A 19,184-nucleotide genomic window follows, 5' to 3' on the forward strand; every position below is an offset into this window, starting at 1 on the left:
GGGTACACCGAGAGATGAGCGTAATAGAGGATGGAGAATGTGAGATTTTTATTTGGCCTGTATGATTGGACGAAGCAGCCACATGCTTGAAGAAAATGGACACAAAAGCCGCACAGAGCATTCCTAATGAAGAGAAGAATGTTATTCGTCCGCAAGCGTTAACAAGGTGGAAAGATGAAATAGAGAAGAACGTTAGGGGCTGGATATTAAAGTTTGAGCCGGCCATGAGTCTAAAGGATGCGACATATCAAACCCCGCCTCCTGCGCTGGCCTGAGGCAAAGCGGTGTAAGGTGATGAACGCATAAATAAATGAGACAATCAAGAGAGTAATTGAAGGAAATGAACAGACACAGTGGCATATGTAGAAACAAGAACGACTAACTTGACAAATGGAGGTTACTGGGGTAAACCGATGTGGCTGAACCTGCAAAGGAAAAGGGGGACGGGGATAAATCATACTAGCTGACGTTAAAACAAGCAAATGTGGTGATCGATCACTATCGGAACTAAAAAGAGGCAGTAGAAACACAGTCTGAAATGACAATAGACAGTTCGCAAACAACGCTTCAACTTTATATTTAAGTTTGTTAGTAAAAACAAATCCACGCATGCCAATGGCTAACGTACGGCAAGCATGCGGAAATGAGGATAACAAGTTCGAAAGGGAAACCAAGAAAACGAAAAAACACAAATGCCCAAACAAACAAACAAACAAATGTAACAAGGAGAAAGAAGATGGCGTGCACATTTATCATGCGCGTTTGCTTGTTCTCTTCGGTAACGAAGGCGCATGTCTGTGAGACAAAGAGTTTGTGTTTGCACTGCAGAGGACGCTTTTGAATAGTTGAGGAGCAGAAGCTGCTCTCTGATAACCGGTTTGCATAACAACAGCCTGCGTGCCACAGAAAAAAAAGTGAGTACGCTTGGACGTGGCGCTGCGGTTCTTTCATCTCTGGGCTGATAGAAGAGGGCATTAGCTAATGGAGGCAGCAGGAGAGAGCTGCCATCCACCGCCTCTCAAGACCCATTACCAGCCGCGGTGACAATGAAACTGCCATTCGGAGAAACGCGTCGGAGCGACATCAAGCACCCTCAAGATGAAAATTGAGATGGGGAGGGGGGAGGGGGGTGACCGCACGACGGCATCAAGGGTTTGAAAAGAGGAGGGCTAATGCAGAGGCCGTTCACACTGAAGAGAGGGATCTTCAGCTGTCGAGAGCCTGCGTTTGGCTGCCTGAAGGGAAAATGGAGGATGCAAAGCTTCTCTAAGAGGCTATTTGCGAAAGAGGGGCATGAGACCACTAATAAAGAGCTGCTGAGAGGATTGAGAGCATGGAACATCGCTCTTGAAACCATGTTGCAATGCAAACCCGACATGTGAATACTGTATGCGTCCTGCCATGTTTGTGTCGTAGATGAATAGCAAACCAAACACCGGCTGCGGTGCATGGATGGCAATCAAGTTAATGATATTGGATCATCAACAACTTTTTTATGGCACTTGATGAATGGTTCAAGAAGAAAACCAAGCTTGAGGTGGTTGACTAGTTTCCCAGACTACCCTGTTGATGAACGCTGTTGAAAAACACTCCTAAATCAGACCATGACTCTGGGCTAAGACCGTCTAAACGCAGGCTGATGTAAGGTGAACAGATTTTCATCAAGACCAACAGTCATGTTGACCTTGCAAACACTTCCTACATTCCTCAGTCATGTTTTTGTACTTTCAAACACAATGCGAAGCCTTGTATCAATCAATCAATCAATCAATCAATCAATCAATCAATCAATCAATCAATCAATCAATCAATCAATCAATCAATCAATCAGTCAATCAATCAGTCAGTCAGTCAGTCAGTCAATCAATCAATCAATCAGCCAGTCAGTCAATCAATCAATCAATCAGTCAGTCAGTCAATCAATCAATCAATCAATCAATCAATCAATCAATCAATCAATCAATCAATCAATCAATCAATCAATCAATCAATCAATCAATCAATCAATCAACTTTATTTATATAGTGCTTTTACAATGACAATTGTTTCAAAGCAGCTTCACAGTGTTAAACAGGACAATATTGCAACGAAATTTGATTTGGCTGTACAGACGTTCTAGAGAAAACAGTGATGTTATCAGCTTATATTAATTTATCATATAACGACAATGTTGGCAGATCAGTATTATAGTTTATAGAATTAAATAAGACCTAATTAATTAATTTTATTTGTATATTTAGTTGAATAACTTAATTTTAGATCATTATTTTAGTGTCCCCAACTGAGCAAGCCAAGCCAAAGGCGACAGTATGTGCCTTGATTCCCCAACAAAATATATAATAACCAATGGATGGCTTTTAAGGGTTTTGGTTAGCAACAAATGTCAATCCTCAGACTAAACTGACTAGCTATATTTATATGCACCCACATTATGCATTTATAATCGGATTTAGGAAATCCGATTGAGACAAATTAGTAAACAAACCATGAATTGTGTGGGAAGTGAGATTTTTGGGGTTGACAGGTTGGTCTCCCAAACCCCTCCAAAATCCTTAAAACAGACCAGCCTGACAAGTGGAAAAAGCTCGCTAACACCAACAAATGCTGGTCTAAGCTGTTTTTATTAAAAGGTGAACTGTTTCCCTCCAGTCCATCTGTCTTGCTCTTGCAGTCCAGGTGTTCCTGACAGACAGACAGATGGACTCCAGTTCAGTGTGTTTAGAGCTAGTCTCGCTGGCACCAGGTTCTCCTCTGAGAAACTAATGGAGCAACTGTTGTCACCGCTGTTCTGCCCCTCAGAAAATAAATCTATAGGTCTTCACGGCTGGCCGCTCTAGAACCGAGTGCACTTCACCTTGTTTACCAAGGTCAGGAGGGAGCAGCCCTTCACCGCTCTGCAATTCCCAGATTCCTCTACGACTTGTTCACACTCCGCTGAATTCAAGCACAATGGCCTGCCTACGTGTGTATGTGTCTTGATTCACCAACAGAATATACAATCACCAACAGAGGTTATAAAGAATATGTATCTCCATGGTCTTCTTATGCTGGCTTCAGTTAACGACAGGCCTTCAGGTAAACTCACTGAGCTGCTATTAATGTGTTGCGAGGAGTTCTTGGGTCAGCTGTAAAGCTGCGATTCCTGAGTCCAGAGGGATTTCCTGCCCTTTTTTCTGTCCTAACGCCACCTGTCCTGTGCATTTGTGAGTACTCAGGCTGGTTCGTCAAGATGTCTGCTCTCTATTTTCGGCTCCATATGGCTAACAGACCCTTACATTACACCTTTAATACGCTAAGCAAAACAAGAGCACGGCTTTGACCTTTCTACTTTGTTTGTGTCCACGGACTCATTTATGACTGTGTTTCTAAATGAGGCACCTACAAGCAGACCAATGCAACACCGATATAAGCGAGATCCCCTTGAGTCACTGGTTTGACATATTCTACACAGACAGCACAATTTGATATTATCTTGCTGATAAGATAGCGTCAAAGAAATATACAGAAATATCGGGAAAACCAGACCTTGTAATCTTGCTTATAGATGACATTTTCTCTGAACTTTCTGAGCAATGCATTCTGTAAAGGTGCAATGCGATGCTGCCATACAGTTTTAGTGAGGCAACACATGCATTGCTGCAAGCATTTTGAGCAGCCTTCAAGTCTGGAGTGCACCGATGACATCATCCAAAATCCAGTCTAGGTAGGCAGCTCATAGGATTTTTAAACAGAGCTAGTGTGTTCCCAATAACTAACCATCAGTTTGTTAGTTATTAGAGACACTCAATCGTGAAATAAGGACATCAGATTGAGAGTACAAAGGTTGGGAAGCTCTACTGTTGACTATCATGCCCCTCATGATTCAATAATTTATACTTCACTTTATATATATTATACTTCAATTCATGAACAAATTGCATGAATTTAAACCTTATGACGATACTTCAAACCAAAGAAGTCGGTTGATGATTTGTATTTGGTTAGTGTTTGTCACAAGCAACTCTTACCGGGAGTCTGAAAGTTCAGACGGCGTAGCTCTACAGGGTCAGTGGGGTGATGGGAAGGCATTTCTTTACCGCTGGGCAGACTGCCTTTCCTGGCCTCTGACTCTGCCCTTTTCCTGAAAAAAACAAAAAACAAAAAAAATATAATACACTTAAAGACAAAATGAACTGTGTTTGAACTATCGGAGCAGCACTGCGAGTGGTCAAGCAAACGTGCTTGTGATTGAAATTGAAATGAGACGCGTCCTGGTGTTCAGTGCACTCGACTGAGCCATGACCAATGCATGTGTTTCATGTGCAGCTCTTCTAATGGCCTTACCTGTCTGGTTGACTGCTCCAGTGAAAGCGGCAGGAGGAGAGAACAGAGGTTAGTGCGCAAGACAAACACAGATCCCCTCATTAGTTCTGCTGATATTCATAGTGTTTTTTTGTTCATTTTCAACTGATCTGATGTGTTAAGACATGCATCCACTGTGCCACTGATCGTAACTAAATTTGGTTTGAATAAATAAGTATTTTGGCCAGATTTACTAAACAGGGCAAATTAGTGTGAGAGCGCAATTCCAATAAAGCACCAATGGGTTCTGCGCGTGTGACAACATGCAAATTAAACACTATCTGATGAGCAAAACTTATTACAAAACTATTAATGATTACAGGCTACAGTACTGTTCAAAAGTTTGGGGTCGGTAAGATTTTGAAATCTAGTATCATGACTCCAAGTCTTCAGTGTCACATGATCCTTTAGAAATCATTCCAATGTGTGGATTTGCTGCTCAAGAAGCATTTCTAGAATTTTTGTTATTGCTTAATAAAAGTATTAATTTTATATAATATAATATAATATAATATAATATAATATAATATAATATAATATAATATAATATAATATAATATAATATAATATAATATAATAATCACTAAATCTGTGACTTTTCCAAGCCTGGCTGAAAGATCAGTTTTAATCCCCTGATGTTTACAGGTTTTTCCAACTCTGCGTCACTTTGCACATGACAGCAGGAATTGCTCATGTGAAACTGTTTGTTTGGATTGAATTGGTGCATCATGGGCAGTGAGTGTGTTGTGTTGTTGACATTGTAATATTACACTATGAGATGTGTGCATGAGCCCGTGACATTGATTCTGTGATTAACAAATAAATCTGCCATCAGAAGACATCAAATAACCCTGAATATATGAAGGACCTCATCACAATAGATGTTCAACTCAATGCCTGGCTGTAATTTACAGCAGATGATCAGATCAGTCTATATTCAAATGAGGGCCACAGATTATTGAAGATACTTACGATGCATAACTGCATGAACACACATACACACACACAATGGCTTAAAGTCAACAATCCAAATCCAAATGACTTTCTTAACCCAAGTTTCAGCTCTTATTGTGAATAATTCATCAATAAATGCTATTCCAATGACCAGTTTGTATTCATAATCTTTCACCCTAATAACTCAGAAATTGAGTAATTTGGATAATGTAAACTAACAGCATATTACCATACTTTCGCTAAGAAATATGTAACTTTATAAGTCAAATGATGTACAAAGGTTATTGAGTGTGTGTGCGCTTCTCCACGGTTTCTACCTCTTGTACAGTAGGATGGCGATGACAATACAGATGATGAAGATGACGGCCAGTACGGGCCCCACGACCCAAATCAGACCCTCCTCTTCATCGATTATGGGCTGTGGGTCGATATCAGCAAACACCACCGGATCAGAGTATGGACTTGCTGCATACAGCATCTGAAAGAAAACCCAGAAAAACGACATCTGAATCACTTGATCAAGAAACCCTGAATTCACACTTTTTCACCAATAGTCTAAACTCCATGAATCCCCTTTGGTTTCTTGTTGTGTCCCTCAGCTTGCAAAAAGAGCTGAAATATTATTTAAAGTAACGCATACAATGGGCATAAATGGGACAAGAGTAGCAGAAGGTTTAAAAATAAAGTTTTTTTTTCAAACCAGTAATAAACAGGAAAATAACAGAATCAATTATGCAAACCATCACATATTTGGCAAAATCTGCTGTAAAGCATCTTTGGAAAGATTACACCAGTTAACATGGAACATTCTCAGAATTTATTTTGGCAAGGTTCTCACAAGTTTTATATATTATATATATGTATATATATATATATATATATATATATATATATATATATATATATATATATATATATATATATATATATATATATATATATATATATAAAACTTTCTACCAGTAACATTAACAGTTAGACATTATCTAGTCTTTAGTAATGTTCTCAAAAGGTTAGCAAAATTGGACATGGATTTTTTTTTCATAAATCTTTTAGTTGGACTTTTAGTCTGTAACTTTTTGTTTCAGAATAATCAGAGAACATTCAAATGTAATGTTCCCACAATGCTTGAAAATTATAAAGTTGAATGTTCACCTAATGTTTGTATTTAAGAAAAAACCAACCAACTAGAAAACCAAGAAAAAAAAAAAAAAAAAAAAAAAAATATATATATATATATATATATATATATATATATATATATATATATATATATATATATATATATATATATATTTTTTTTTTTTTTTTACATTTTGAGAACATTCAGAAATAACTTAATAGTAATGTTAGCAAAACATTCTTGACACATTTCTGTTAGCTTAGACAATGCTATTAAAAAGCTCAATTCATTTCAGTTCAATGACTGCAAAGTTCCGAAGCTGAAATGTGAAGCTTGTAGTTTTTTTTAAAGCACTTACAGGAATTATTCAGCAGAACAAAAGAGTTTATTTGATCTGAAATGTGCCTAAATCATTTCTTTAATGTCATACTGCTTTCCTAGGTGAATGAATGCATTATTCTCACATAAATTCAATATATAATTTAAGTTTGGCTATGTTTCTTGTATGTTTCTTGAAAGCAGTTTCCTTGCAATCAATGGCAACATATTATTATTCAAGTACACAGTCAAACAGCCTGGATGTGCTGGAAACAATTAACGGAAACAATTAAACGGAACTATATAAATATGATTATATAAAAACACTGTCAGAGGTCTGAAATCCTGTTATGACTCTGATTAATGTAATATTCATCAGTGTGTGTTGCGATGTGTTCAGTGATGTGAGTTACGAACTACATTCAGTGATTAGCATCTAATTTACTCTCAAATCATCAGCACAAGCAGATAAACAGAGACATTAGACACAACACACACACACACACACACACACACACACACACACACACACACACACACACACACACACACACACACACACACACACACACACACACACACAGACATACACACGTTTCTCAGACATTATATTCAGAAACAGTCTGAGACATATTCTGGCAAACAGTTCATACATTTGAAATATTTTTTTTTAAACGAATCTCTTCTGCTCAACAAGGCTGCATTTATGTGACCAAATATACTTTAAAAAAAGTAATATTCTGAAATATTATTGCAATGTAACTATATTGTAATAATTAATTTATTCCTGTGATGCAAAGTTGAGTTTTTAGCATTATGACTCCAGTATTCAGTGTCACATTATCCTTAAAGGGGACCTATTATGCACTTTTTCACAATAGCTTATATAAGCCTCTGGTGTCCCCAGAATGTCTGTGATGTTTAAGCTCAAATTGCCTAAGGGATCATTTATTACAGCTTGTCAAATTTGCCCATATCTGGGTGTGAGCAAAAACATGCAGTTTTTGTTTGTCCCTTTAAATGCAAATTAGATACTGCTCCCCGCCCCCTTCACTGAAGAGGGCAGAACTGTTACAGCTTGTGCTGCGGATACTCTGGCAACAACAAAACTGGATAATGTCACGTAGCCAAAATGTCAGAAATTGACAGTAGCAGTGTTCAGCCTTACATGTTCAAATTGAATTGTACACTGATGGGGAGACTCAGAAAGATGGTACACCTTTTAGAATAAAACTGGACATTTGTGAATGGTAACTGGATAAATGAATGTACACTGCATGAAAAGTGGGATTTTCGTCAGTAAGCGGCACTGTAGATTGTCGTGGAAGTTCAGGTTTACGACTGTACACGGCAGTTTGCAGGCGACACCGAAAACTGCCGTGAATTGTCAGAAATTGATGTGGGCCTTGCTTGGCAGTTGTCCCCCCCAAGACCCCCCTTCCCTTAACTCCAGGGGAGGCTTTAACATGTAAATGAACATGCTGTGAGCTATACAAATGCAAATCAGGGTAGCAGGAGTTTTAACCCATGTGACATTTAAAAGGTATTAACTTCCTTCTAAGAAAATCTCTTAGATAGATCAGGCTCAGTATAGCCTAATTGTAAAATCTTAAACTTAAGCTTGAATTTATATATTTGATGAAAGTATTCTAGATTATTTACTGTGTGTCATTTGCAATCAGTCCCTGTGAATTCAGTGCGACTCGCAATTTTGACCAATCACCGCAACTTTTACCAATCATGGCGTCTCCTGCTAATAAGCGGCGTCATACATCAGCAAACTTTATATATCATATATCATTGCCTGTCAAAATTAACGTGTTAATGCAAATTAATTTTAACGGCACTACATATATATATATATATATATGTGTGTGTGTGTGTGTGTGTGTGTGTGTGTGTGTGTGTGTGTGTGTGTGTGTGTGTGTGTGTGTGTGTGTGTGTGTGTGTGTGTGTGTGTGTGTGTATGTATGTATGTATGTATGTATGTATATATATATATATACAGGGGTTGACATTAACTTTTTTGCTCACCGGCCACCGTGGCTAGTGGTTTTCCAAAGTTACTAGCCACTCAGCATTTTCACTGGCCACAATTTTGCTGTTTGGAAATTACATTGTATATGTTTAAAGTTGACTTTGGCATATATAAATTACTTGATTTTGAATCATTTTACTTTATTTAGAAGATTGAAAACCCTTTCAAACTTTCAAATGCAGAATGACCCCCCAAATCTTGTATATCAGCTGGGATGTGCAGGTGGGCAAGGGGTGGGCAATATAATAGATTATAATAGAATATAATAGGCTAATATGAGAAAGGTAATATGACAGGCTATGAGTTATTTTAGTTAGGATATATATATATATATATATATATATATATATATATATATATATATATATATATATATATATATATATATATATATATATTTTTTTTTTTTTTAATAATTAATTTAATAATATAATATATAATATATAATTTAAAAAATACCCTAAGCAAATTACAAAAACAATAGTTATTAAAAATAAAATAAAAATTCCGATACTTATACGACACAATGTAATTTATTGAATGTAATTGTCATTGGATACGACTTTCATCGAAAAGAATGTAACAAAATGTGGGCGTGGTCTGTGTTGTGAAATGAAACCACATTAAAAATTCCCTTAAACTGCGTTTGAAACATACAGCAAAGCAGCGACAGAGGAAAACACAGAGCCTGATATTATGCAAACATTTACCAATAATGTGGAAAGCGTTTTAAATCTGTTCAGTGGAAAATCCGCTGTGACGAATCTGTCTTCGTCTAACATCTGCTGTAAATCCAGGTAAAACTAGCTGCGTGCACGCGCCCGTCCCCAGATAACATGATCCCCAGTTGATCCGTAACACCGGCGGTAAGAAACAGCTGAATGCAATCATTGGGCTATCTCGTCAGCTTGCTGCCGATTTTAACGAGCAGTTAACTTTAGTAATCTCCAGGTTGCTGTCCATAGATGATAGGTTGCTTGCTTTGGAGTCGAAAAACTGTGTGGAAGATACTAACTTTAAGAAGAGAAGACGAGTGCCTAAGAGAAGACCAGTCCTAAGATTGCGGTAAGACTGTTATCTAAGCTAAAGTAACCTAAAGCAAAGCTTTTTAAGTAGCACAAGCTGAAATTAGCCTTGTAAAAGAACAAATGTAAGTTGCTTTATAAAAGTGTTTTCTTTTTCTGGTCATTTTACAGGAAGCAGTACGCCGTCTTCACAACTTCGTCATAACACTCATTTAATTGTTTTCCAGCTGCATGTAAGACACAGAGACAGTACGCAGGAGCTTCAGGTACAAACATCCAGTTCTTGCATCGCACGCAGAAGCTGTGAAGAGTTCAGCTCGGAGTCGATTGAGAAGAAAGAGGGTAAGATTTATTAGATTACATCCGTTTTTGGTCAGTGTGACTATTTTTCAGGTGCATTTTACGCAGTACATCGCGCAATACTGATTGTCTTTATTGGTTGTTTTTACAGCTGCTACAAGCAAGAAAGAGTGTGTTAGCTGAGGATGAGGTGGGCCTTTGGAAGTGCGCTACCATAGACCTGATGTCTGATGAGGAAGACGGCATCGTTCGTGCGGTGTCTGGATGGACTGTTCGACCAGCCAGGAGCTCGCCGAGCTCTGTGCCATGCTGCAATCGAGATTAGAGGCTATTCCAAAGAACAGGGCAACGCACGACAGACGTCTGAAAAATGGACTGAAATCAGACAGAATGGCGCTAGTTACCTACAGCTCTGAAGCGGAAAACAGAGACTTCATGGTGCTGTAGGATTTTGGGCTTCTCGTGAGCTTCCTATTGTTGTGTGGGCAGATCTCACACGTTTTGCATTTGGTTGTGTGTTTGTGTTTGTTCTAATAAAGCTCTTTCTTTGAATAAACTGCACATCCCTGGCATATTTTCCTTTCCTCAATAAATGAATGTCCTTGATGGTTATAATAGCGTAGTCCATAGGATAACAATGACATGAATATAAAACATAATAGCATATCACATGAATATGAATATATACAATTAAAAAATAATATGCAAATCATAATTTTATATGTGTGTAAAATTATTATAATTTGGGGGTTTAAATTTATTAATTTATTACCCAGGTTGACCAATAGTAACAGATCTGCCAACCAATCACGAGTGATATTTCTTGTTTCAATGTAGTAGTTTCAACCAATACTGAGTGAGGAAATTCAAGCCATTCCGGCAAGGCGCCGCCCAGAGCTGCTATTCATATGCTAATTAGAGCCATTAGCGCCGGCGCCAGCATGCCTCCGCAAGCTCCACATACGTCATGGTTCGTTTCCGTCAATATGTGGCACAGATGAACGCGACGTTCACAGACTGTAAACTGACGTTAATTGTCGAAAATCAGGGAGATTTCCGGCCGTTTACGGGGACGAAAATCCCACTTTTCATGCAGTGGTAGTTTTAGTTAAGTTGATTAAACTCATCAACTAGCATGTACCATCATGTTAATCTAAAAATCAGTCAGAAACAATTTTTGTGCAAATCCGGCGTTGAACTAACCACCGTTTGTGAAGCAGTCCAGCGTAAATTTTGGACTTTTGGCGCGCAACCTTTGATCAATTGACGTCAGAGTTCGGTTCGGTTTGTTTGGATGATGTAAAAGCCGTCTTCTGAACTCAGGTGCACACCCGTGAACCTTACCCGAGTCTGCTAAAAAAAGGTTGTCTGGGTTCGGTTCATGTGAACTCCGACTCGCTTGCCGTCATTACCAAGCAACGGTGTAAACAGCTGCTGCTTTGACGCACCCCGGTTCTGACCCGAATAATAAAATATGAACACAGTCCAGCGGGAGCAGGGGGAGGGGGGAGCAATCGAACTCAGATTCAGTCCAGGCAATTGAACCAAGTGTGAAAGCACCCTAAATTAAATGCAACCATTATGCCTTGAGCGGCTCAGAAGTTGGGAGTCTATGGCAGGGTTTTTCAAATTTTATGATGCCAAGGACCCCCAAATATGATGAACCTTTTATGAGGGACCACCTTCCTAAAATACATCTAGATATTTTTATGTATATTTTTATTTTGGCTATATTTAATGTTGGATGTATAAACCTGAAAGAACATTTTCAATAAAAATTATTTGTATATGCAACTATCACAATAAATCTATAAGCAGTTTACGTACTGTGTTAAGAATACCGCCTTACAACCCAAGTGAGCAAGATTAAGGGGACTATATTAAGAAAAACTCACTAGAAAGATACAAAGCAAACATACAATACTGAAAAGTATGTATACAGCTAAAAAAGATAGAACATCTTGGGTTATGTATATAACCCTTGTTCCCTGAGAGGGAACGTGCACTGCGTCGGAACGACAAATTTGGGGATGCTCCCTAAGCATCAGCACATCTGAAGTATGAATGAAACTAGTCCAATCCTGATAGGTGCTACGTCATGACGTAGATGTGACGGCATACCCAGAAGCTATAAAGGGGAGCCCGGCGCATTGTAGCGTCAATTATCGCGATGAAGCAAGCGCTCTCAGGCGATATGCAGTGTGGCGACGAGACGCAGTGCTTGTTCCCTCTCAGGAAACAAGGGTTATATACATAACCAGAGACGTTCCCTATATCGAGGGAACTTCGCACTGCGTCGGAACGACGAATTTGGGGAACGAGTACCCACTAGGCCACACCAATGGTATGCCTGCCCTATTGTGAACTGGAGACCAGGCACAATTAGGACTGGAACACCCTGCTCGCAGGGAGGTGCAGACTGTAAAATCTTATAAAAGTCTGCTGAGTAGCCCAACCGGCCACTTCGCAGATGTCTTGCAAAGGAACTCCGGAGAGAAGGGCCACCGAGGAGGCCATGCCCCTGGTAGAATGGGTTCTCAATTCTATAGGTGAAGGCAGATTGCGCACCTGATATGCCAAGGCTATGGCCATAACAATCCAATTACTAATAGTAGGGGTTGAAGCAGGCAACCCTTTCTTGGGTGAGCCAAAACACACTAACAGCTGGTCTGTCTTCCTCCACTGAGCTGACCTTTCCAAATACACCCTCAGGGCCCTAACCGGGCACAAGAGGAACAGTCTCCTTTCTTCCGCCGTCACATGGGGCGGGGGATGGAATGCCTGAAGGACCAAGGACCTGACTACATTGGATGGCACTTTAGGCATGTAGCCTGGTCTAGTGTGCAAAATGGCTTTGACTCCACCGGGGGCAAACTCCAGGCAGGTTGGCGTGACTGCCAAGGCCTGGAGATCCCCCACTCTCCTCAGAGATTTAATAGCCAGAAGGCTTGCCACTTTTAATGTCAGATACTTGGGTTCTACCGAATTTAGTGGCTCGAAAGGGGGCCTCAGCCAAACCCTCGAGAACCACTGCCAGATCCCATGTTGGCACTCTGGTACGGATTATAAGCCTCATCCTCCAAGTACCACAGAGGAAACGTACAACCAGTTGGTGTCTACCCAAAGGCCCATCACTCAGTGGAGTGTGGAAAGCTCCAATAGCTGCCACTAACACCTTGAGTGTGGACGGGGTAAGCCCTGCAGAGAAACGATTTTGGAGGAACTCCAGCACTGAAGCCACTGGGCAGTTACCTGGGTCAACCTCACACTCTCTACACCAAGTAGCGAAAACATTCCACTTAAGGCTGTACAATCTCCTCGTAGACGGAGCCCTGGAACTGAGTAGGGTCTCTATAACATCTGCTGGTAATCAAGCCTCTTGGTACCTGGCCCCCTCAGGGGCCAGACCCAAAGGTTCTATATTTCTGGGCGGAGGTGAAATATTGTGCCCCTCGCTTGGGATAGGAGGTCCCTCCTCAGAGGGACCTGCCATGGCGGACCCACCAGCAGAGGTATTATGTCTGAAAACCATACTACAGTCGGCCAACGAGGAGCTACTCGAAGAAGACTGGTTCCTTGTTGCCGGACGCTCTCCAGGACCCCTCGGAGCAGAGCGATCGGGTGGAATGCATACAGACGCCGCCTCGGCCACGTCTGTACCATGGCATCCAACCCCAGCGGGGCTGGATGCGTTGGGACATCTTTCGAGACGCGAAAAGATCCACTCCCACTGGGCCGAACTTCTTGCATATCAACTCTACCACCTCTGGGTGGAGCCACCAATCCCCGGGCCTCAGCCCCTGCCTCGACAGGATGCCTGCTTCCTGATTCTGTATCCCCAGGATATACAAAGCCCTGAGGGAGAACAGTTTCTCTTGCGACCAGAGGAGAATGAGATGCGCCAATTTGCATACGGGGCGCAATCTCAACCCCCCTGGTGGTTCAGGTATGCCACGACTGACATTTTGTCCATGCGGACCAGAACGTGGTGCCTGCAAAGTTCCGGGAAAAAACTCCTCAGAGTTTTGTAGACTGCCATCATTTCTAGACAATTTATGTGCCAGGTGGAATGACGGTCCTCCCATGGACCCCTCGCAAAGCGGCCTTCAATGACCTAGCCCCAACCAGTGAGTGAAGCATCTGTTAAAACGGTTTTCTAGCTGCTGCTAGATGCCCTAATGCTTTCTGGAAGTGTTTTACAGTGATGCTGTGGCCCAGACTTATCCCTGAGACTATTGCCAGAATAGTCTCAACCCGCACGGGGGATAATTGTGCCCGCATCGAAATCGAATCCCATATTATCCCCAGAAAACTCGTCTTCTCGACCGGTGTCAACGCGCTCTTTTTTGCTTTCTTTGCTTTCTTTTTGCTTTCTTTCTCTTCACGCTCTTATAGGCTGTCTTTCAGATCTATCGAGACAAACCAGTCCTTGGGCTGGATCTGACTCAGGATGGTGAGCCATATATATATATTTTCCTGCTGTATATTCTTTTTTATATGAAGGACAAAAAATAATAAATAGACAGACAGTTTTCACACAGAGTGCTATGCTGAAGAGCGCTAACTGATGCTACAATGCGCCGGGTATGCCATCACATCTACGTCATGATGTAGCACCAATCAGGATTGGACTAGTTTCATTCATACTTCAGATGCGCTGATGCTTAGGGAGCATCCCCAAATTCGTCGTTCCGACGCAGTGTGAAGTTCCCTCGATATAGGGAACTGAAACATTTAGAATGTTCGGTAAATTTTATCCATTTTTGCTTTGTTTTTTTATTCTCTGAAATTTTCTGGGGACCCATTAGAAACTTCTGGAGAACCACTGGGGGTCCTCGGACCCCAGTTTTAAACCCCCTGGTCTATGGTGATTCCAATGTTCAGTGGTATGTCCAAAAACAGATTTTTTTTTTTTTTTTTTTTTTGCGCAGACATTGTATTTCTCCAGCTGGCGCATCGAGGAAACAGAAATGGCGGACTACTCTAACCTAATTTGCAACTGCTCATTTGGCAGAGACTGTTTATGATTTTTGGGGATTATAAAAATAAATAAATAAATAAATAATTAAAAGGAGTGGGTGGATTTTCCCATTTTAGGCTTGTTTTTTTACACAAACTGTGGACACACATCTGTGTTCAAACACAATTCATAAAAGGGAATTTTGCATAATAAGTCCCCTTTAAAAAATCATTCTAATATGCTGATTTGCTGCTCAAGAAACATTTATTATTATTATTATTATTATTATTATTATAAATGTTGGAAATATTGTGTTTATTAAGATTTTTGAACCGTGATAATATTAACTATCAATAAATATATTTACTTTGCTGAATAAAAGCAAATACAGTTCTTTTCATTTCTTTCATTATTTCTATTTGTAGAAATAACTGCCTTTTAACTGCTTTTAATAACTGCTATTGTAGAAATAACTGCATAACTGCTGTATCCAATTTATACATGAGATTGACAAAGACACATGGAGGAAAGTGAAAATACAGAGTGGGATGTGTCGCATGAACAGTGATATGAGGTTTGGTCACTGCGTCTAGCTCTACTGTCTGAGTTTTTGTCTTCCCGGCGCTCAGTGAATACCGTCTCACTGCTTTCACAGAGCTAATCATTCCTCTGTCTGTCTGCATGTGTGCCTGTCTCTCTGCAGTGCAGTTGATAAGACTCTGCTGCTATTAAAAAGAAGGCGTTTATCTCGCAGTCCCGCCACTGACAGCTCTTCAGGGCTTTCCCTGTGAGAGACAGACAGCCGGAGAGAGACAGACACACCGCTCTTATTCCCAGCAGGCTGTGTGTTGATAGAGTTCAGCCTGGTTTTCTCACTCTGACCACATCGCGTGACTCTGACACCAATGCCAGCGATCGTTTGGATACGAGACGAAGGAGACTTACACCCAAGAAGTAAAACAAATTAATTTATCAGTACTCCTGCTAAATATTTATACATCCTTAAAACAAGACACACTTTTGTTTGTATAAGAAAAATATGTTAAAATAAGCCTGGAGTTTTGCTTCTCATAACAACTGCATCATGTTTTACATATATTGTCATATTGGTAACAGTACAATGAGGTTCCATTAGTTAATGCATTAACTATCATTAATGAACAATGAGCAATACATTTGTTATAGTATATGTACCTCTATTAACATTAATACAAATACAATGTTCATTGTTAGTTTGTATTAGCAGAGGTTCATTAAATAAAATTAACAGTTGCAATGATAATGAATTAGTAAATATTGTTCAATAAATTAATATATGCGTTGGAACAGTTTTTATTGTTAGTTCATGTAAACTAATATCATTAACTAATGTTAACAAATTAAACCTTATTGTTAAGTGTAACCAAAATATTTAAAATGAAGTATATAACTGCACACTCACTTATACGTTTATTTTAATAATATACACACTAAAAAAAAGCTGGTTAATTTTATAACCCAAAGGCTGGGTTTAGCCTGCTGGGTCACTTTATTTGGTTATTATTAATATTTTACTCATTGCTGGGTAGTTTTTTTCTGTAACTCGGCTGCTGGGTCACAAACCTACCCAGAGCTGGGTGGGAGCAAATTAAAGCTAGGGAAATAAACTAGTCACTACTTAAAGGGTTAGTTCTCCCAAAAATGAAAATTCTGTCATTAATTACCCTCATGTCATTCGACACCTGTAAGACCTTTGTTTATATTCACAACACAAATGAAGATATTTTTGTTGAAATACGTTGGCTCAGAAAGGCCTCCATTGGCCACAATGTAATTTCCTCTCTCAAGACCCATAAAGGCACTAAAGACGTCGTTACAAAGTCCATCTCACTACAGTGGTTCTACAATCATTTTATGAAGTGACGAGAATATTTTTTTCTGTGCAAAAAAAACAACAACAACATGAAATAACGACTTATAACGATGGCCAATTTCAAAACTGCTTCGTAAAGCTTCGAACCGTTGTGAATCAGTGTATCGAATCAGCAGTTAGGATCGCCAAAAGTCACATGATTTCAGCACTTTGGTGGTTTGACAAGCGATCCGAATCATGAATCGATACGCTGATTCATTAAGCTCAGAGGCTTTAGGAAGACGTGTTTTGACATTGGTGTCAATGAAGGCCTTTCTGGGCCATCGGAATTCAACAAAAAATATCTTCATTTGTGTTCCGAAGATGAACGGAGGTCTCACGGGTCTGGAACGGCATGAGGGTGAGTGATTAATGGCAGCATTTTCATTTTTGGGTGAACTTACGCTTTAAGGAAATGTATATAGTACAACATGGGATTTTTACCTACTAGCCTGATAATCAGTTCATTATATTTAGCAGACTGGAAAGGTCCAGTAAAGTAAATGGCATTATATCACTCAAAACTGTGCAAATTGAGTGCCAGTCACAATTAACAAAGCATTGGTGATTTTACAAAACTTTATCATCCAACGTGATGGCAAATTTGTTTCCAACTAATTTATATCAATATTTACATAGTCACACATATATCTCACACGTGTGACCTATTCTGTCCCGCAAAATCCCATCTACTGTACTGCAACAGAGCAATCGGAAGGTGGTCATCTAGTTGAAACTTACTTGTGCCATCTCATCTGTCAGACATTTAAAGTTATTTATTATGTAACTTTTCAAACATGAATATATAAGATTGTCATTTAATGAATTGAGACCACTTTTCTTCCTGCAGCTTCCCATTGGATGCTGTTGCATCACATGGTAAATCATTTTAAATACATTTTTTAGTATTTTATGACTGTAAAAGACTTGCCATTGAATAAAAACATATTGTACATTAATCGATCCTATATAACATATTTTAGAGTGGATTTTTTTTTATTATTAAACATTTTAAACCTTCAATATCAAATTGACTGACCCAGCACAGTCGAGAAGAAAAAAAAAACCTTCCTAAAAGGGTTAATGTATAAATCTCAACAAGCTGGATACAAATAAGCCAGCATGTGTTCTGCCCAATATTTACCCAGTGCTGGATTTCCAAATAACCCATAAATTGTTGTTTTTAACCTAGCATTTTTTAGGGTCTATTTCCCTAACTTACACAATCATAAGGTGTGCGATTGCCTTAATGCTAAATAATTATAATTTTTTTTAACCATAAGACCCATAGAAAGTGGAGGATGAGACTCACATTGTCTGAAATCTCCAGCACAGCCAGCACGAAGAACACATACTCCTGTCCATTCAGCAGCTGCTTGTTCTCGAAGTCTCCGTACGTCTTGGCATCGCCCAGCGTGAACTCCGTCGGCAGCTCGTGGAAATATGCGGCGATGTACGGCTTCAGCTCCATCTGCCTACGGAACCGAAGAGCTCGACTAGTTCGGTTGATTTCTCGCAACAACTGTAAAAGAAACAGAGACAAATGCTTGATCAGTTAAGCACATGCTCACAAACACATTTTAATCAGTGCTAAATTTAGTCTGATTGCGAACATTCCAGTATTTTAGTATTATATAGTATTAGTGTTTTATTTGTTTTTCATTAGCTTTTACTGTTGTTTTCAATTTTCAGTTCTAGCAATTTTGTTATTTGCTTTAGGTTTAGGGGATAGAATATACAGTTAGTACAGTACAAAACAAACCATTATGTCTATGCAATGTCGTCATCAAACTTGAAAACCCAACATGTGTGTGTAGTTATCCGCAGGCATTTGCTTTGAGATGGAGGGCTGCTCTGATAAAGCTTTCTATCAACCCTGTTCAAGCCGTCAAAACTGCTTGAGTTCTTCTGCCCTTGAGCCACTTTGAACAGGCAACTTCAAATATTGACAGTAAAATAAATTGAGTGTGTGCGTGTGTACACTGGAGGGAATTATGTATTATATATATATATATATATATATATATATATATATATATATATATATATATGTGTGTGTGTGTGTGTCATTCTTTCTTTGATAATGGTGGTTGCAATGCTGACCTTGTGTTTTCTTTATTAACAGAACTATCAGCTTCATCGTAACTAGGTTTGCAGAACTGCCTCAGGCCAGCTGGTGGGGGGAAGGGCAGGCTCCAGCCATCGGCCAATCAGAAAGGAGATCCCTGCATGGT

At 39.5% G+C, this 19,184-nt stretch overlaps 1 protein-coding gene and 1 long non-coding RNA gene across 29 annotated transcripts in view; one reads left to right on the forward strand and one right to left on the reverse strand.

Annotated features, from left to right (window-relative positions):
• Positions 1-19,184, reverse strand: part of LOC137055698 (receptor-type tyrosine-protein phosphatase delta) — a 633,917-nt gene that overhangs the window by 33,343 nt on the left and 581,390 nt on the right. For 10 of the 28 annotated variants that reach the window (XM_067430164.1, XM_067430087.1, XM_067430016.1 and 7 more), the window contains 5 exons: positions 18,263-18,472; positions 5,613-5,773; positions 4,324-4,338; positions 4,008-4,120; positions 384-425 (listed from right to left, as the gene is read on the reverse strand). In XM_067430164.1, the coding sequence (XP_067286265.1) occupies positions 384-425; positions 4,008-4,120; positions 4,324-4,338; positions 5,613-5,773; positions 18,263-18,472 (541 nt within the window). The remainder of the gene's footprint in view (positions 1-383; positions 426-4,007; positions 4,121-4,323; positions 4,339-5,612; positions 5,774-18,262; positions 18,473-19,184) is intronic. The other 18 variants (XM_067430433.1, XM_067430763.1, XM_067430296.1 and 15 more) reach the window with 5 other exon arrangements.
• Positions 9,374-10,632, forward strand: LOC137057793 (uncharacterized). The gene is made up of 3 exons (XR_010900513.1): positions 9,374-9,839; positions 9,971-10,141; positions 10,251-10,632. It is a non-coding gene; the product is annotated as an uncharacterized lncRNA (long non-coding RNA).

Source organism: Pseudorasbora parva, chromosome 1 (genome assembly GCF_024679245.1).
Source record: "Pseudorasbora parva isolate DD20220531a chromosome 1, ASM2467924v1, whole genome shotgun sequence".
NCBI lineage: Eukaryota > Metazoa > Chordata > Actinopteri > Cypriniformes > Gobionidae > Pseudorasbora > Pseudorasbora parva.